General features: G+C 44.0%; 2 protein-coding genes across 3 annotated transcripts in view; both read right to left on the bottom strand.

Annotated features, from left to right (window-relative positions):
- Nucleotides 1-10,878, bottom strand: part of PRXL2A (peroxiredoxin like 2A) — a 47,426-nt gene extending 36,548 nt beyond the window's left edge. The window contains exon 1 of one of the 2 annotated variants that reach the window (XM_058696849.1): nucleotides 10,752-10,878. The gene's annotated coding sequence lies outside the window, so the exon portion shown is untranslated. The remainder of the gene's footprint in view (nucleotides 1-10,751) is intronic. The other variant, XM_058696852.1, reaches the window with a different exon arrangement.
- A 945-nt stretch (nucleotides 10,879-11,823) lies between these two features.
- On the bottom strand, nucleotides 11,824-20,476 carry DYDC2 (DPY30 domain containing 2). The gene is given in 4 exon segments (XM_058696833.1): nucleotides 11,824-12,339; nucleotides 15,682-15,804; nucleotides 16,160-16,316; nucleotides 20,347-20,476. Coding segments are annotated over 3 exon segments (597 nt in total). The 5' UTR covers nucleotides 16,307-16,316; nucleotides 20,347-20,476; the 3' UTR covers nucleotides 11,824-12,012.
- Between the last annotated feature and the right edge of the window lie 9 nt (nucleotides 20,477-20,485).

The raw sequence follows: 20,485 nt of genomic DNA, 5'->3' as shown, positions 1-20,485 counted from the left end.
TCAGCCCTTGGAGGTGGCCGTGGAGGTGGAAGGGAGGAATGGTTGGTGGCAGGTTCCTTCAAACCATTCTTTAGAGAGCAGAGGGAGCAAATTCACTGAGCAGGAGAGATACTACACGGCATCGTACGTGTGCTGACGTGACATATCACTAGGGATGACAAAAATAATCTAGGGAAGGGTCTGAACTAATCAGTGGAATAAGCGAGACCACTAAAATATGGGTAATCACTTTTAATTAGTAGTTTTTAGAGGCCATATTGAGCTGGAGAAACGTGGCCCATAGGTACTGTTTATTGAGCACTTATGTATGTTGCCTCATGGAAACCCCAAAAGGACTTTACATGGGAAAGCTTACGAGCATCCTAATTCCAGGGGAGTCAGGCATCTGGGGCACAGAGAGATTAAGTAACTTGTTCACGGCCATATAGCTAGTAAATGCATGCCAGGGCTTGGGTGTATACCCAAGTCTTGCTGAACCCAAAATTCTGACCCTTGATCATTATGTTATGCTTCTTTCCATTAAAAAAAAAATTACTTGAGGAGAAAATCAAGTAGAAATGGACCGATCTCATGATCAATTCTCTATTTGTTGTTGTTGTTGTTTCCAATCTTCATTGAGATAAGGGACTATACGCCTCTCATTTCCTTATTAGGTACCCATATAGTTATTACTTTTTCCTTAAAAAAATTTTTTTTTACCTTTTATTTAATTTTGAGAGACAGAGAGAGAGAGAGAGCACGAGCTGGGGAGGGGCAGAGAGAGACACACACAGGGAATCTGAAGCAGGCTCCAGGCTCTGAGCTGTCAGCACAGGGCCCGACACGGGGCTCGAACCCACAAACCATGAGATCATAACCCGAGCCAAAGTTGGAAGCTTAACCCCCTATCCAGGCAGGTGCCCAGTCATTTACTTTTTCTTCTGGAGTTTCTGAAGTATTTGATGCACCTTTAGAATTGATATTTTGTTACATTTTTTGTTGATAATCTAGGGAGAAACAGCTTCTTAGATGATTTCACCATCATTCTTCATGTCTAAGGAGTATCACTTAACCACAGTGGAAAAATGATGGTTGCCTATAAGATAACCACTTTTGAGAAGGAATTTGAATCAGAGTGGGGGGATATGACGAGCAGTCCAGTTTTCATGAACGGCCTCCAGGGAACGTAGCTCTCCTGATGGAACCTCCTGGCGAAGTGTGGCTGGATTTTTCTCTCTCTTCTCGCTGATGTCTGTTACCTCCAACACCCACCTCTCCTGAGAGGCAATTTGGTAACATCCCCTCTCAGCTCCCGACTTGTTTCTGAAGGCAGAAACATTTTGGGAACTTCATCTCTTTTTAAAGGGAAGTCTTTGTGAATCATTCTTTCAGTACTGCCTCCTGATCGACCTTGTTCTTTGACGCTGACTTTCATTTTTGTTGGCTGAGAAGTATCGTCTTGGTTGATCTTAGTCTGGAGTTGTCTCCTGTGAAAACCTTTTTTTAAAAGTTTTTATTTAAATTCCAGTTAGTTAACATATAGTATAATATTAGTTTTGGATGTACAATATAGTGATTCAACACGGCCGTGCAACACCCTGCACTCATCATGACCAGTGCGCTCCTTAATCCCCATCACCTCTTTCACCCCCGCCCCCCACCTCTCCTCTGGTAACCATCAGTTTGTTCTCCATAGGTGAGGGTGTTTCTTGGTTTGCCTCTTTTTTCCATCTTTGCCCATTTGTGTTGTTTCTTAAACTCCACATGTGAGTGAAATCACATGGTATTTGTCTTTCTCTGATTGACTTATTTCACATAGCACTCTACTCCCTAGCTCCATCCATGTCCTAGCAAACAGCAAGATTTCATTCTTTTTTATGGCTGAGTAATGTTCCACTGTGGGTATATCCCACATTTTCTTTATCCATTCACCAGTCGCTGGACCCTTGGACCGTTTCCATAATTTGGCTGTGGTAGATCTTGTGAGAACTTTCAAGAAGACTATTTTTGAAGTACTAAAGGTAAGCAGATTAACCTTGAAGTGGCGAAAGTTCTTCATGCCTTCATGGCTTTCTAGAAAAGGATCATAGAAAACTGAAGGAAGAGCTCCCTCTACAGCTTTAGCTTGGGTAACACTGTCTACAGAGTTTTCACTTCAAGATGACATCTGTGGGAATATGTGGCCTGGACTTCCTTTACCTTGGTTCCCTGATTTTCCTGAAAAAAGATTAATTGAGATCATGGAACTTTTTTTTTTATGTTTATTTATTTATTTTGAGAGAGACAGGGAGGGGCAGAGAGAGAGAAGGAGAGAGAGAGAGAGTATCCCAAGCAGGCTCTGCACTGTTAGCAAAGAGCCTGATGTGGGTCTCAAACTCACAAACCACCTGAGCCAAAATCAAGAGTTGGATGCCGAACTGACTGAGCCACCAAGCACCCGTCATGGAATTTTCGTAGGAGAGGCAATTTGCTGAGCACTTTCTCCTGAAGGGTTGCAGGCAGACAGCATTGTGAGCTCAGTGTCAGCTCAGACTTACTTCAAACTCTTCCCTATTCCTAAGACATTTGATCCTGGCTATCTTTCTCTACAGATTTTTTTCCTTTGGTTAATGTTTTCCAGGGAACTTCGCTGAGTTGGATCCTCTCCATAGATTTTCTGACAGCATATGCTGGGGAGAATTGTCCTGGCTCAAAATATTCATTACTTGTTCCTCTTCTAAAGAATTACTTGAAAGATTTTTATCCTGACTAATCTTATACTTGAAACTTTTAATCTCCAGATGGCATTATTTGACCAGACTTACCTACTAATATTTGTGGTGACATTTGCTGAAGAACTTGTTCTTTATTTAGGATTTTTTATTTAGTAGTTTGACCCATGACAATGATAATTCTTTTGATATTTTGTTCCAAAGGGATATAGAGATGAATAGTGACGTGTCTGAATTCATGTCAGGATATTGTGCTACAGAACCTGGAAACCTGTTACTCCTGAAGAGTAATCCCAAGACACTTTGCCCTTATACATTGGTTTAATTCCTCCTGATGTCCAGATTTGCTTAGTTTTATCATTTCTCAGTGATTCAACAAACCATCTTTCAAGCAAGCCTCTTTTGAGGTTTTGTTCTAAACATCTTGATCGTTGGGGGTTATTTTTCTGTATGAACTTTCTGAATATCTTCTTTTCTGGACAATCCTATGCCATTTTCTCTGTAATTACGTCCTGAATGGGACACTGGGAATGCTTCTTCCAGACCAGAATTTGGGGGAGGGAGGTGGATTTCTTCCTGGATTTCTATTAATTGGATTCAGCTGCTCCTGAATAGACTTGTAAGAGATCATGTCTTTGTCACGGCCTTTTCTACATGATTGCCTCCCTGAAGAAGCTGCTTGGGGAACTGGGTCTCAATCACATTTGCCCTCTGATGAGATGTCCACTGATGTCACTTGAAGAATGTGCCCCAATCATCTCTTTTTAAATTTTTTTTAATTTTTAAAAATGTTTTTGTTTATTTTTGAGACCGAGTGCGAGTAGGGGAGGGGAAGAGAGACAGGGGGAGAGAGGACTCAAAGTGGGCTCTGTGCTGACAGCAGCAAGCCCGATGCGGGGCTCGAATCCACGAACCATGAGATCGTGACCTGAGCTGAAGTCAGACACTCAGCCAACTGAGCCACCCAGGTGCCCTCAATCATCTCTTTTTTAAAAAATATGAACTACACACACACACACACACACACACACACACACACACACACACTCTACTTTTTTATTTTAAGTAGGCTCCACATCCAATATGGGGGTTGAACTCATTACCCGAGATCAAGAGTCACATGCTGTACCCACTGAGTCAGCCAGGTGCCTCCCCCCACTTAAACACTCCTTTTTTTTTTTTTTTTTTTTTCCAATGTTTTTTATTTATTTTTGGGACAGAGAGAGACAGAGCATGAACGGGGGAGGGGCAGAGAGAGAGGGAGACACAGAATCGGAAACAGGCTCCAGGCTCTGGGCCATCAGCCCAGAGCCTGACGCGGGGCTCGAACTCACGGACCGCGAGATCGTGACCTGGCTGAAGTCGGACGCTTAACCGACTGCGCCACCCAGGCGCCCCTAAACACTCCTTTTTGAAGAGGCTTGTCTTGAATATCTTTATCCAAGGATCTCAGGCCTCCAAGGGTCCCTCCTGGGCTACTTATTTGGTAGCTAATTTTATTCATGGAATCTCTTTATTCAGCAACTGATTTTTGAGGAGTCTCATAAACACTGATTTTATGCACTGATTGTGACAGTGATGAATATTGAGGAATTTTTCCCTGGCTAACTTTTCTCATAAAGTTGCTTTCTTTTGGTCATTATTCATGAAGGTTTTTTCCCTTGGTCAGGCTCATCTGTAGAATTTATCTCCCCTGGTGATAATTCTTGCAAAGTCACTTCTCAGCTATTTGCATCCATGTAGTTTCAATGATCTGAAGATATTTTATTCTGGCCCATTGTGGTTCTGGAATATGTCCCCAGCAGTGACTTTTTCAGAGAGGGGTGGAGAACGATTGTAGTCTGGCTGAAAATAGCCATGAGTTTTACCATTAGGGGCCATGATTTGTCATCAATTTCTCCCTTCTTGACATTATATGTGGATTTTTCTTTTCTGGTGCCTCTTATGGAGCAAATTTTGTGCCAACAACCCTTATCTCCGAACTGTACGCTCTTTGATTGTTCCAATTCACTTTGCCTAAACTTATCTGCAAGTGTGGTATTTCCGGACAATGATATCTTTGGATCCTGTTTTATTCCTGAAAGTTGCCTTTTTGGACAATGTCAACCAAAGAACTGTTTTCTTTTCTAACCATTTCTTTGGAAGGGGGTATCTTTTGACCATGACTCTAGAGAAGACTCAAGAAACCCCATCTGGTGCCAGCATGACTTTTGACCATGGCATCCAAAGGTCTAGTTTCTGGGAACATTAACTGAGATTCTCTTCTTTCGGTGACATTTGGACTTGCCTTTTGCTGAAAGGCCTCAGAAGTTTCTTCTTGACAAACAGAACTCAAACATGAAAGCAGAAAGACCTGGAGGACTTTCCCTCTACTCATATGACTCAGCTGTAAGCTATCCCTGAGGAGCGGTTGGCTCAAGTATTAAACTGTCTTCATACAAATAATAAATTTTAATCCTATTATGAAAATCACTCACCAGTGTTTCTTTGTTGACAAGCATCTTCTAGCTACATTGTTAGTTAAAACTTACATTAACTTATATTAATACTTATATTTTCATTTTCGTGTTCCAACAAATATCTAGTTGTGACATCATAGCTTTTGTGTTTGTTCTCCAAAAGTCATTCTTCTCATTCTCTTTCCAAAGAGAGAAGAGGGGTGTTTATTCCCCCATAGGATATTATTCCACCTTTTGAAAAATATTTACAATCTATGGAAAAATATAAGAATGATATCACTAAGTACGAGTTACTCAAAAGAATGTTTTCACTGGAAGATGTTACTCTGTCATTGGGAAAAGCTTTAACTTATGGACTTTATCACTTTCATGGTTATAAGTGGCTTTAAAGGATCTAGCATGAATTTTTGAAGTATCCTGTTTGGGATTGCAAATGCTTAGAGCGTTGGTTAATTTTGACTGATAATCAAGACAATAAAATACACATGAGTGAGCTTAAATGCTTCTGGATAACAATGATCATTTGAAAGCTTTTTGAAGGTCTCATTTCATCTACGAGGTAAGAAAAAGACTGTAATTGACTTGGAGCAAAATGTCCACGGACAGGGGATTAAACTTCCTTTATCAGTAGGTGTGAGGCAGCACAGCCTGGCAGTCAAGTGTGTGAGCTCCTGACAGACCCGAATGCCACCTTCTGGCTGTTTGACCTTGAGCCAACCACTAATCTCTGAGCCTTAGTTGTTTCCTCAGCCATAACATGGAGATTATTAAAGTGCCCAACTCAGGGAGGGGGTTGCTGAGAGCGTTGAATGAGATAATGTAATCAAGCCCTTAGCATACGGCCTGGCACATATTAAATATCCAGCATAAGTTAGATAGTATTCTTGAGAACCAAGATAATGCTTTTTATTTATTTTTTTTTTTAATTTTTTTTTTTTAACCTTTATTTATTTTTGAGACAGAGAGAGACAGAGCATGAACGGGGGAGGGTCAGAGAGAGGGAGACATAGAATCGGAAACAGGCTCCAGGCTCCAAGCTGTCAGCACAGAGCCCGACGCGGTGCTCGAACTCACGGACCGTGAGATCACGACCTGAGCCGAAGTCGGCCGCTTAACCGACTGAGCCACCCAGGTGCCCCAAGATAATGCTTTTTAAAGTATGTTTCTTTCTTTAAACACAGGTGAAGGAATAAACTTAAGGGGTAAGTGGAAATTCGCATATTCCCTTTAGAAAGTATAGAAAGTCTGAGTGAGATCATATGGCATTTGTCTTTATTTTTGCTTAACATTTTCTTCTGGCTCCATCCATGTTGCAAGTGGCCAGATTTCATTCTTTTTTATAGCTGAATAACATTCCATTGCATATATATATACACCCCATCTTCTTTATCCATTCATCTCCTCATATATGGAATTTAAGAAACAAAAGAGATGAGCAAAGGGAAAATATAGGAGAGAAAGAGAGAGAGAGAGAGACAGAGAGAGAGAGAGAGAAACCAAGAAACAGACTGTTAACTATAGAGAACAAACTGATGGTTACCAGAGGGGAGGTGGGCAGAGGTTTGGGTTAAATAGGTGGGGATTAAGGAGGGCACTTGTGATGATGAGCACAGGGTGATGTATGGAATTGTTGAATCACTATCACACTGTATGTGAGCTACACTAGAATTAAAATAAAACCTTAAACTTAAAAAAAAAAAGCAAGTATAGAAAGTCTGACTGAATACGTATCCTTTGGGGGAAGAAGTACTCCATCCTAAACCTTTACTCTTTGAAAATGGTTCTGATTTAAAAAAATTTTTTAATGTTTATTTATTTTTGAAAGAGAGAGACAGAGTGTGAGTGGGGGAGGAGCAGAGAGAGAGGGACACAGAATCCAAAGCAGGGTCCAGGCACAGAGCCCAACACGGGGCTCAAACCCACAAACCCTAAGATCATGACCTGAGCGAAGTCAGATGCTTAACCAACTGAGCCACCCAGGCTCCCTGGGAATGGTTCTGATTTCAAAGTCACTTCAAAATCAAACATTACGGGGTGCTTGGGTGGTTTAGTCAGGTAAGCAACTGACTTGGGCTCAGGTCATGATCTCGCGGTTCGAGAGTTCGAGCCCCGTGTCAGGCTCGCTGTTGTCAGCACAGAGCCCACTTCGGATCCTCTGTCTCTCTCTCTCTGCCCTTCCCCCACTTGTGTGCCCTCCCCCCCCCCCCATATCTCAAAAATAAATAAACATAAAAAAATTTTTTTTTAATCAAGCGTTGTTTTGGAGCAAATTTACTCAGCCCCTTAATTTCTTAATTTCTCCCTAAGCAAATAAAAGCTGGGTCCATTCTAGACTTCTTCCTGCTCACTGTGGATACCTCCTCCCCAGCATCTCTCAAAGCCAGCCCTTTTCCTGCACCCTGAGCCCCTCCGGCAGTTCCTCCACACACACTCTGCTGACACTCTAGTGAGTAGTCACTCCTGCCCCTGTGCCTTTGCACGTGCCCTTCTCCCAATCTCCATGTCTTTCACCTACTGTCGTTTCTGCCACCATCTCTCCATGCACTGGGCTTACTGTGGTCATTGAACGCCTCCTCTGCCTGAATTACTGCTGCTGCCGGCCATAGCTGCCCTAAGAGGGCGACAGGACAGGTGAAGAAAGCTGCCAACCACAAGAACTAGGAGGCAAGGAAGGCATGGCTGCCTTTCTTCAGGTTAGTCTTCAGTTGCTCCCTAAAAGCAAAGCCAGCTTGGTCAGAGGTGGGATGCATAATGTCACCTTAGTGAGAGAGGCGAGAAAGACTATACACCCAGTGAAGGCATTGAGCTTCCTCTGGAGAATGTGTCCTTCAGAAAGAGGCAGCACAAGCGTTGGCAGTGACCTCCAGGCACTGCCCTGGGGAGAGGGAAGGGACTTGGCCATTTTATTTTGCCACTCAGTCCCTGGGCAAAACAAGCTTTTGGTAAAGCCTGTGAGACTCTGGTCACCCGTCTTGACTTTGTCCTGGGCTGTAGACTAGGGCCATCTCTGTTGGGAGAGGGATAAGTCAGGTTGCAAGCCCGTTCCCTTAACCAGTTGATTTCCAAGGCTGCTTTTTTTTTTTTTTTTTTAATGCCATGTTTATTTATTTTTGAGACAGAGAGATAGTGGGGAAGCAGCAGAGAAAGAGAGAGAGAGAATCCCAAAGAGGATCCATGTTGTGAGCACAGAGCCCGACACAGGACTCAAACCTGTGAACCATGAGATCACGACCTGAGCCAAGATCAAGAGTTAGACACTTAACCGACTGAGCCACTGAGGGGCCGCTCTGAGGCTACTCTTCTGAGGGCGGTGTTGATGAGTGAGGTCAGGCCCTCACTCTGGAACCAAACCGTTGGGGGGGTTTGAACACTGACTCTCCCACTTCTAGCCACACGGACTCAGGCAGGCTACCTGTCTCTCTGCTTCCGTTTCTTTGTTGGTAAAATGGGGATAATAATGGTGTGTATTTGCAAAACACGTATCTGATTAGGGGTCAGTATCTGGAATATCTATACAGAACTCTACTGTTTTTCACATATCAGATGGACAGAAAATAAAACTAAAATAACCAGCTCAGTGTGGCAAGAGTATGAAGAAATGGCCACTTTGAAAAAAAAATTTTTAATATTTATTTATTTTTGGGAAAGAAAGACAGACAGAGCATGAGTAGTGGAGGGGCAGAGAGAGGGGGACACAGAACCTGAAGCAGGCTCCAGGCTCTGAGCTGCCAGCACAGAGCCCGACGCGGGCCTCGAACTCATGAACTGCGAGATCATGACCTGAGCCAAACAAAGTCAGCCCCTTAACCGACCAAGTACCCAGGTGCCCCAAGAAATGGCCACTTTGAAATGGGAGTGTACGTTAGTCTAGCTTTCTAGGTGGCAATTAGGCAAAACTGATTGCAATTCAACATAAAAGATAAAGTTTTCTTTTTAAAATAAATAAAAACCAAAGTACATTATTGGGATAATTTGGGATATTTGAAAATGGAGCGTAGGTGAGAATTGTATGGACTATTAAAAAATTAAACGGTTTATTTTGAGATATTACAGATGTGCATGCAGTTCTATGAAATAACATAGAGATCCATGGATTCCTTACCTAGTTTCCCCAAATAGTAACATCTTGCAAAACTGTTGAGCCATGATATTGACACTGATACAACCAACCAATCAGATTCAAGATTTCTCCAGTTGACTTGTACTTGCCCGTAGGTGTGTTTATTCCAAGCGATTTTTTTTCAGATGTGCAGGTTTGCGGATCTACTACCGCAATCAAAATACAAAACAGCTCCATCAGCACAAAAACCCCTCTTGTTGTTTTCCAAAACGACATCATCCCTCCCAAACCCCTGCCCTAAGCCATGGCAACTGCTAATCTAGCCTCCACCTTTGTGGGGTTATTTATAAATGAACCATAGAGTCTGCTGCCTTTTGGGATTAGACATAATTTCCTACAAGCTTTTGTGTCCGGCATGATTTCTCTTCAGATTTGTCCAAGTTGTTCGGGTATCACTCGTTCACTCCTTTTTAATTTTTTTTTTTTTAAGGTTTATTTTTGAGAGAGACATAGACAGAATGAGAGTGGGTTGGGGCAGAGAGAGAGGGAGGCACAGAATCCGAAGCAGGCTCCAGGCTCTGAGCTGTCAGCACAGAACCCGACGCGGGGCTTCAACCCACGAACCTCGAGATCTTGACTTGAGCCGAGGCCGGACACTGAACCGACTGAGCCACCCAGGCGCCCCAGATCATTCCTTTTTATTGCTGAGTAGCATTCTGAGATACGGATGGACTACAGTTTAACTGTTGACCCATTGAAGAACATCTGGGTTATTTCCAGGTTTTGTCTACCGTGAATAAAGCTTTTATAAACATTCACATACAGGTTTCTCTATGAATCTAAGTTTTTGTTCCTCTGGGACAAGTGTCCAAGAGTACAAATGCTGGCTTATGTAGCAACTGCATGTTGAGTTTTATTAAAGACTGCTACACTGTCTTCCAGAGTAATTGTACCACGTTACATTTCCACCAGCAAAGTATGAGTGAGTTGGGTTTTCCTCATCCTCACTAGTATTCAGTGTTGTCACTATTTTTTAGCTCTAGGTATCCTGACAAATGTGAGGTGGTGCATCATTGATTTTTTTATTTATTTATTTGAGAGAGAGAGAGAGAGAGAGAGCAAGTGGGGGAGGGGCAGAGAGAGAGGGAGACAGAATCTGAAGCAGGCTCCAGGCTCTGTCAGCACGAAGCCCGATGAGGGGCTCGAATTCACTAACAGTGAGATCATGACCTGAGCCAAAGTTGGACGTTTAACCGACTGAGCCACCCAGGTGCCCCCAAATATCTTTCAGTTTAGCAATCTATAAATCTGTCAGCAGAGATGTTCTAAGATATGTGTACAGGAAAGTTCATTGTAACAACTTTCTGGTAACAAAATAATAACAACAACAACAAAAAGCCAAACTTGGAAACAGTGCAAAAAAAGATTAGTAGGGATTGATCACACTTTCATGGGCCAGGAACGTGATCACATACTGGGGCTAAATAACGGTCAAAGGCAAAAGTATGGGATCCCTTAAAGCAGACAAAAGTTACAACTCACCTCACATGGGTTGTGATGTCCAAGGGACAACCGCTCCCAGGCAGAGGACTTCACCTTCCCGCTGGGGAGCTGCAGATACCATCCCATCCACCGAGGATTCCACTGCGTCCTCTACGAAGCTCTCTTTGCTTCTGTGTGAGGGTTTTTGGATCCTCTGGCTTCTTCCCAGCTACTCTGGAAAGCGTGGCTGTATGTCTACCCACCAGGTGCAAAATTGAAGTAATGACCTCACCACCTGCTTTACTCAAAGACCGAGTGGGTCAAGGCCACTCCCAAGTTTCCCAGGTCTGCCCTCTATGATAAAGTCTGACTCCACTTTTTGGCGTCTGACTGCCGACAGCTTTTAGGTTTCAACTCTTCCCCTTCCCCACTGTGCCCCACATCTGGGCAAACTGATAAACTCAGGTGCTCCCAACTTTGGCACAGCGGGAGTTTCAAGCCACGCAAGCCTCTCCCCGAGGGCGGAACTCCTACTTGGGTCCACCCCTAACTACACTATAAACCCCAAGCCAGTCTCCCCTTGTTATCTCAAGCCATTTTCAAGTGAGCATGGGAAGCCTGTCCTCTTCTTCCCCAAAAGCGTCATCGTGGAAGTAATAACTATTCTATACTCTCTAGGTGTATGGGCACACCGAGCTCTACTGTCATTGGAGCTGTTTTAAAATACCTGTCGTCAGTGACATGGGTATGCTCTAGGACACGTGTAAACACTCGGGGACCTGACTGCAAAAATTCATCTAAAGTCAAGACACGGGGCTCCTGCATGGCGCAGTTGGTTAAGTGTCCAACTTTGGCTCAGGTCATGATCTCACGGCTCGTTGGTTCAGGCCCCATATCGGGCTCTGTGGGTTGAAGCCCCGCGTCGGGTTCTGTGCTGACAGCTCAGAGCCTGGAGCCTGCTTTGGATTCTGTGCTCCCTCTCTCTCTGCCCCTACCCTGCTCGTACTCTCTTTCTCTCAAAAATAAAATAAACATTAAAAAAAAATTTTAAGTCAAGACATGAACACATGAAATGGATGTTTTTACTGTCTAATCTAAAAAAAAAAAAAAGATAAATCAAGAGAAAAAAGTCTTTTGGTTACTTATTTGAAATCTTCATGAGTTTATTTTATCCTATCAGTAGTTGAAATGTTTACATGATTAAGGGGTTTTCATGGCTATCAGAACAGAACTTTGGCTGGAGAGTCCCTGCAGACACCCCCCTCCACAGTCCCTCACATTTTGGTTTAATTCACACAGTTACCATCTTCAGGTCAGAGCCCTAGCTGGCCCCTCTCTGAGCTTGTAGCTTTGAGAGAAGCATCGTGAGAATGAGCCACCTTTTGATAACTGAAGGAGATTTGGAGCCAGGATGCATTCTGGGAGCAATTTTATGCCGAAAAGCCTAGGAATTTATTTCTTGTGGAGTTTCAACACTGCAGTCAGCCTGGCCAGACGTCTTTCAAGAAGGAATCTATTGAGGCATTCCGGGAACCATATTGGAAGTACCTGGCAAAGATTCTTGCCTCAAGCCATCCTTCTCAACGGGTTTTGTGTTCTCTTGTATGAATACAGTCTTCATTGTGGAGCTAGCTACAGATAGCAGTGGCTAAACAAAACAAAAAAGGAAAAGAGTTCATTAGCAGAGATTAAAACACACTCAATATGCCAAGAACACAACACTGCCATTTTCACGCCCAAGACTAATAAGAAAATTAAACAGATCTGCTCTCACAAAGTATAAAACAAATCAGATAGGATCAGGATGATTCACCAATAATTTTACTGCCTGCCAGAACAAAACTCAACACCATTTAAAGGAAAACTACATAATCTAGGCTCCCTACTAAGTATCATCTACAATGTTCAGCACATAAGGAATAATTACTAGACATACAGATCATAATCTAGGGAAAAAGTATGTAATAGAAAGAGACCTTAAAATGACAAAGGGCTTAAAACACTTACCACAAATATTGTCAAGATTGAAAAAATAAATTCAGTCTCAGTGACCTATGACACAGTATCAGTCTGGCATCTATGTGACTGCAGTCCCATGAGATCGAAAAGAACCTTCCAACTTCAAAGTGCTATGCGTCTACACAGCAAATCTATGTTTTTTTGTTTTTTGTCTTTAAAGACAGAAAACATGGAGTGGGGAGAGGAGCAGAGGGAGAGAGAGAAAGAATCTTTTTTTTTTTTTTTTTTAATGTTTATTTACTTTGAGAGAGAGAGGGGCACGAGCAGGGGAGGGGCAGAGAGAGAGGGAAAAAGGATTCCAAGCAGCGCAGAGCCCAATATCGGGCTCCATCCCGCAAACCCTGAGATCATGACCTGAGCCGAAATCAAGAATCAGGCTCAACCGACTGAGGCACCCAGGCGCCCTGCAAATCTATGTATTGATTCCATAAAAATATAATTATAAAACATTTGTATGGCCACATCTTTATATAAAAGGGATCGTTTTCCAACATAGAAACAGAATTATGGTTTACTTACTTAAAACTACCTCAGCTTAATAAAGAGAAATACAAGGGCAACTTTTGCTAGCTTTCCTTTAGGCCTGACTCAAATACCACCTTCTCTTGCCACCTCTTCTTGATGGCTATAATTGGCTATGATCTCTACCACATGCAGTGCTGTCTGTACTCCTCTTTTTGACGTATCGACTGGACCAGGAGTATTCAATCTGGGGCACTCAAAGGCTTTCTAAGGTATATGCAAGCGATCATGGTTTTAAGATAGTAAGGTAAGTTTAGCAAAGCTTTGAGTAGGTGCACAAAAGCCCATCGGCAGGCCTGCTGAAATCTTTTTTTTTTTTTTTTTAAGTTTATTTATTATTTTTGAGACAGAGAGAGACAGAGCATGAACGGGGGAGGGTCAGAGAGAGAGAGGGAGACACAGAATCGGAAGCAGGCTCCAGGCTCTGAGCCATCAGCCCAGAGCCCGACGTGGGGCTCAAAATCACGGACCGCGAGATCGTGACCTGAGCTGAAGTCGGACGCTTAACCGACTGAGCCACCCAGGCGCCCCTGAAATCTTATTCCACTCCTCCTGGGCCTATTTGAGACCAGATTTCAGAGTAGTAGTGACTCAAAATCTGAAAATGACCAGTAGCCAGGAATAGTCTGCCATTTGCCTTGAGCCAGTGAGAAACAAGAACTTAGAATTTCATCTTATTTGAGGTATCTCCACTTCTTTGCCCTCCCTACCCAGCTCCTTCAATTCATACTCTGAGAGCAACTTGCTTGTGGATGATGTGGCTCTTCAAGGGAAGCGTTGTTTCCCAATCATCGTTGGGTCTCTCTACTTCCTTCTAACAAAGGGCATCACTTTCCATGATCACGATTTGCACACGCATTCTTCCTTGAAACTGACAACTTGGCACTTAGTCCTGGCATCATGCTGGCTCCCCCACCCATCTTCCCTCACCATCGCCTTTGTCTCACACTTGGCAAAAGAACAGCATACCTTTTACTCATCTAAATCTTGCAAAGGAATATTGCTACAGGGTGTCATAGCTCCTGCACGCAACACAATGGGATGCTTCAAAATATTCACGTGAGCAAAGTTTTCTTTAATAAAGGCATCCTAAAACCAGGGTGGAGTTTTGGAAGTCTTTCCCTGCCTTATATATTCATATTTCTATTAACAGGGAAGTGTGATGTTGGAAATGGATGAGGGGGCAGTAAGGGGATGACAGCTTCGGCTTCACAACCTCCGCACGACCATCTCCCAGCAACTGCTCAAAGAATGAAATGTTCCCCGGGGCATCTGGGTGGCTCAGTCAGTCAAGTGTCGGCTCTTGACCTGGGCTCAGATCATGATCTCACGGTTTGTGAGTTCGAGCCCCATATCGGGCTCTGTGCTGACTGCACGCAAAGCCTGCTTGGGGATTCTCTCTCTCTTTCTCTGCTCCTACCCCACTCGTGTGCTCTGTTCTCTGTCAAAATAAATAAATAAGCTTTAAAAAGTTTAAAAAAAAAAAAAAAGAGAAGAAAAAGAAAAAGAATGAAATGTTCCTGAGTGAGAGTTCCTTTGGACTATTGACAAACAGGAGTATGAACCTACCTTTCTTTTGACTTGATTTACCTTTAAAACATCCAGACTTAAAAGAATACATCTATTAATGATGAGGAGAGCTGAGCATATTAGCCTAAGTGTATGTAAGCTAAATAGTTTCATGTCTCTTCATCAAAGGTGGCTTTGGAAACCAGCAAAAGCTAGTGGATTGTACAAAACTGCACTAAAGAGTTTAACACACAGGATATGGTGACAGGTGGAAAGACGTCAGATATCAAGCCCAGTAAGTCAATTTCCTATCCAGATATCACGCACTTTGAAGAAAGCGCAAAATAGGCACAAGATGTTTTTCCGAAGATTATGGCAAAAATCTCGGGAGATAAAAGATAAGCTTGGCAGACTAACGAACATACAGCTGTTTCCAACTACAAGAAGGTAACAATTTATGACCAGTATTAAAGCATCACAGAGAAGGCATCTGTGGTTTGATACATAAATAAGTAGTGCAGAGGAAATAAAATACTTAATAGTATATACTGAATACAATAATGTACTTGAAGTATATACTGATAACCATATTTGGTTTCTGGAATGCTGAATAATACTTGAAAAGGGTTCAAAGGATCTTGTAAGGAAACATATTTGTTCTAAGTGAGAGCAGATTTGTTTTTAAATCTGATTTTTTAAAACCAGTAACATCTAAGGTATTTCCTGAAATCTAAAATGGAATTGGCTTTAAACATTTTCTTTTTTCGTTGACAAGGATTGCCAATAAGACGGGTTTATACATAAACATATGAATAAGGAGGGAAAGGTAGGCTTACAGGAGCCGTGATGCACTTTGCACTGGGGCCTAGAGGACTTACAGATTTCCAGATATCCATCACTGGGATGCGTACACCCCCACTGCTGAGTTCCTTCTCCCTACCTGGTGACACTAATCATACTTCTGTTGAATCTGACACTCTTCTTGCTTCAGCATTTCTGTCATCTCGGTTTCTTTGAGACTATTATCATATTCTTCCTTCTGCCGGATCTTCTCTCGGCTATCCTGGGGTGATACGAGAGCTGAATCAGGTCAGTCCCTGGGAAGCCTGTACGAATAGGCCTGCCCTCGCTGGGATAGACCACAGACTCGGGTCCTGTAGGCCTCTGAAACTTGCTCCTGTAACTAGCTTTTGTCTGCTGGTACCTCCAAATCTACCAATTCCACAACTCCTCTGAGTTGGATTCCTTCTTCAGCCCCCAGACGCCCCAGACTTCAAGAATATCTGGGCCCAAGCGATCTCCCAGGTTGAATAAACCAAGAAACCTTTTGGGCTAGCTCTGGGATCCTGCTTTGGATTTCAAATTTCTGTGAGGAAGCTGAGAAGCCGTCCCCAAGACGACTCCGTGCACACACACACCTCTTCTTTTGCTCTAGAGGTATTCCTGTAATGATAAAGCCAGTGAGCCAGGTACTCTACGGGGTCACTGGGCCGAACCTTCGCCACCTCTGCCAGTGCCTGGCCCAGGCAGTTTCCAAAGCACCTCTTCAGGTAGTCCGTTTCCATCCTTGTGGGCCTGGGAAACATCAAAGCAGAGTCACGCTACTTTGTGAATTTGATCTGATTTTAAAGATAGACACGTTCTAATCAATTCAGATTCATTTCAAGATAACTATGAGATTCTTTGGGACGCCACCCCTCCCAAAAGAGCCAATAAATACATATTTGCCTATCATTCTTATATTCAAATGGACTTTTTAAAAAGCTCTCCAGCTGTCTTAAGTCAGATAATAATAGATCTTGGGGGTCATCAGGCCGGAGAGGAGCTTGCTTTATTGGTGATTAGGGGAGGCTAAGGTCTCCATTTACCCCCAAGTCTCTACCCTTGAGTAGGGAGGAAATAACTGAGCAGGCAGGAGGCCCCAAGAGCGGCTCTAAGGACCCAGCAAGCTGTGCTATTGTGAGGTTGGAAGCTACAGTCATCTGTGACATAGATAAGACAGACTTATTTATTTCATAAGAGACCACTGAGAAGCCCTGGGGACGAGAGGAAGGGAAAATGGCAGGTGCCACAGCTACCCATAGTCAGGGCCCTGCCGGCACTTAATACAATATTCTGCTGTCTAGTGCTCAAGCAAGAAACTGCATGAGCTTGAGTTAATGCCCCGGTATTTGCTATTAGTCAGATTTCAAGAGCTGGGGGCCGTGTAGGCTGAGTCAGATCATAAGTTAGGGATGGCAGTGTAGTGTAGCAGTCTGAACACAGGCTTCGGGAACAGACAGACCAAGTTCCGGTCCTGGTGCCACTGTTTATTAGCTGTGTGATCTTCAACAATTCACCCGGTCTCTCTGAGCCTCAATTTTCTCATCTGTAGAACAGAATAATAAATGTATGTGCCTCATAATTGTGAGGATTAAAAGAGATAATAAATACATGTAAAGCACTTAGCTTGGCACACAGGAAGTGTTTAATAAGTATTAGCTATTACAGTGGAAGACTATAACATAAAAGAAGATAGACTGACACCTGGGCTATTTCGGACCAACTCTGTATTCCTGAAGTTTACATATCTTATGTCCCAAAGAGCAAATAATAAAGTAAGTAATATTTTTATCTTATTTTTTTAATGTCTTATTTATTTTTGAGAGAGAGAGAGACAGAGTACGAGCAGGGGAGGGGCAGAGAGAGGGAGACACAGAATCCGAAGCAGGCTCCAGGCTCTGAGCTGGCAGCACAGAGCCTGATATAGGGCTTGAACTCGTGAACCACGAGACATGACCTGAGCCAAAGTTGGATACTTAACCAACTGAGCCACCCAGGTGCCCTGAGATAGGGCAAGTTCTAAAAGTAGAATGTCAACTAATAAACATAGAAGGAATAATGGAGTATTTAAAAAATCAACATTTTGGGGGCACCTGGGTGACTCAGTCGGTTAAGCGTCCGACTTCGCCTCAGGTCATGATCTCATGGTTTGTGGGGTCGAACCCTGAGTCGGGCTCTGTGTTGACAGCTCAGAGCGTAGAGCCTGCTTCGGATTCTGTGTCTCCCTCTCTCTCTGACCCTCCTCCACTTGCACTCTGTCTCTCAAAAACAAATAAACGTTAAAAAAAAATCAACATTTTGTACCCATCACAGTATAACTTCATCAAGCCGAAACATCAGTGAGTGCTAAAACTCAGTGAATATTTGATAAACAGAATATTCATATAGTCTCAAAGTTTTTCCTCACAATTTGTGTATTAATTCCAAAAGGAAATACAAGAACTTTACAGTGATGAGACCTGCCCAATACAACTTTAATCAAGCGATCTAAGTAAACATCCCTAATAAAGGGATAAAGTGACATCATGTGTCTCCTGATGTGATGCACTTCTTAGTGGGATAAAATACATTTCTGTGGATCCTGCCCAAAATGGAAACCTCAAATCTAATTGAGGAAATAACAAACAAAGCCAAGTTGAGAGACAGTCTTGCAACTGGCCTTTACTCTTATAAATGTCAAGATCTTGAAAGACAAAGAAAAGAGGAGGGACCATTCCAGAGCAAAGAGGCCTAAACAGACCTAACAACTGCACCGAACACACGATTCTATCTGAACCAAAAAAAAAAAAAAAAAAAAATTTCATAATTCTTTTGAATTATGTTGTTGGGGAAACTAAATAGGAATTGGACATTGCATAATAGAAGTGTATCAAGGTTAAATTTCCCGGTTTTGGCCATTGAAATATGAGTAAGAAAATGCGCTTTTTCTTAGTAGTAGGTCTGAATAATGGCTCCCCAAAGTGTCTAAGTCCTAATACCAGAACCTATGGAAGAGGTTACCTTCTGTGGCAAAAGGGGCTTTGCGGGTGTGATGAAGTTAAAGATTTTGATTTGGGAAGACGATACTGGATTATCCCGATAGGCACACTGTAATCCCAAGGGTCTTTATAACAGGAACACACTAAGGTCAGACAGGGAACAAGGTGTGATGGCAGAAGTTGAGGGCAAAAATATGATGTCATTCAGGAGCCAAGGAGTGTGGGTAGCCTGTGAAGCTGGAAAAGGCAAGGAAACGGATTCTCCCCTGGGGCGAAGGAGCCAGCCCTGCGGATGTGTGGGTTTTAGCCCTCTTAAGACTCATTTTGGATTCTGGCTTCAAAAACTCTAAGAGAATAAATGTGTGTCTAAAGCTATTAAGTTTGAGGGGCGCCTGGGTGGCTCAGTCGGTTAAGCGTCCAACTTCAGCTCAGGTCACGATCTCGCGGTCCGCGAGTTCGAGCCCCGCGTTGGGCTCTGGGCTGATGGCTCAGAGCCTGGAGCTTGCTTCTGATTCTGTGTCTCCCTCTCTCTCTGCCCCTCCCCCGTTCATGCTGTGTCTCTCTCTGTCTCAAAAATAAATAAACGTTAAAAAAATTAAAAAAAAAAAAAAGCTACTAAGTTTGGGATAACAGTGGAAGGTGGGGGTGGGGGTACGAGGTGTTCTACTTCTGTTAATGTGCGGCCCACCTGAACCAATGCACCTGGATAAGCTATCTTCTACACCCCTTTTACTCAAAATTCGGTCCGTGATCTGCAGGACTGCATCACCTGGAGGCTTGTCGAAACGCAGATTCTCAGGTCCCACCCCCTACCTCCATATTCAGAGTCTGCATTTTAGCAAAATCCCCAGGTGATTCTGTTACAGCCCTACTTGGCTTTCACCACTGGAGAGCTGCCAGAATCACCAACTCTGCATTCCGGGACCACTCTCTCCGCAGGAAAGGAGGGGCAAACCCTTTCTGGAGTGAGCATCTGCTGGACACTGCACCTTTTCAACAATGGTCTCAATGAAACAGGAGACCTGACAGTTACAAGGCCTTGCTGCAAAGGCAGTAGAGCCAGAAAAACAGAACCACCGTGTGAGGCCTCGGGAGGGAGAGGCCAAAGGGACGCCTTTCGCAGCCCTCTGTCCACAAACTCAGGGCACACTTACCAAGGGGGAGGGGGCTCTTTTTCCCAGAGCTCCTCTGAGGGTCTGCTTACACTGCGCCTCCTTGCCCACGGCCTTGCAACTCAGTCGGCATAGAGATGGTCTTTGTTGACACTCTTCCCAGTGCTAAGCACACAGTAGGTGTTCAGGAAATATTTCTTGACTTAATCAGTGAGGGCCCTGGCGCGTGCTAGCTCAGGCAAGAGCCCAAGCTCCCGTCCATAGGTCGGTGCCCAGTCTGGTACTTACTGCCTCAACCAACGTTTGGTGAGGCTTCCCCTGCCCAGCACTGCCCAACATAAATTAAAACAGAACCTGGGAGACGCTAGCAGAGCTCTGGGCCCAAACCACTAGGCCTGGGAAGACTGCAATGGCTCCGCAATGGCGTAGGTCGGAAGGCTTCCGGGAGGTGGGAGCGCCTGAGCTGGTTCTGATAGGAACCAAGCAGAGGTCACCGGCACTCGCAAAGGTGCGAAGTTTCAAAACATCGGGGCCGTCGAACTATGGCGATTGTCTCCTCTGGCTGGGGGCTGTAGGGGTTTCCCGCCCTCGGGGGACAGGTCTCTCCCAGTGACCGCGGGCCTGTCCGCCGCTCCACTCCTCCTCTCGGCCTCCCGCTCCTCCCAGCCTGCAGGTTGCAAAATCTAGGCTCACCTACGGCGGCGCTCCCCTCTCTGCGTGGCGCCCCCGCCACACCCCGCGCGCGCCTTCTGCGCCCCAGTCTCGCGCACGCTCCTCTCCGCCGCGAGCTCGCTCCCCCGCCCACCAGCCCACTGGCGCCCGGACTCACCCA

Source organism: Neofelis nebulosa, chromosome 13 (genome assembly GCF_028018385.1).
Source record: "Neofelis nebulosa isolate mNeoNeb1 chromosome 13, mNeoNeb1.pri, whole genome shotgun sequence".
Lineage (NCBI taxonomy): Eukaryota > Metazoa > Chordata > Mammalia > Carnivora > Felidae > Neofelis > Neofelis nebulosa.
This window is presented reverse-complemented; position numbering and strand designations above follow the sequence as displayed.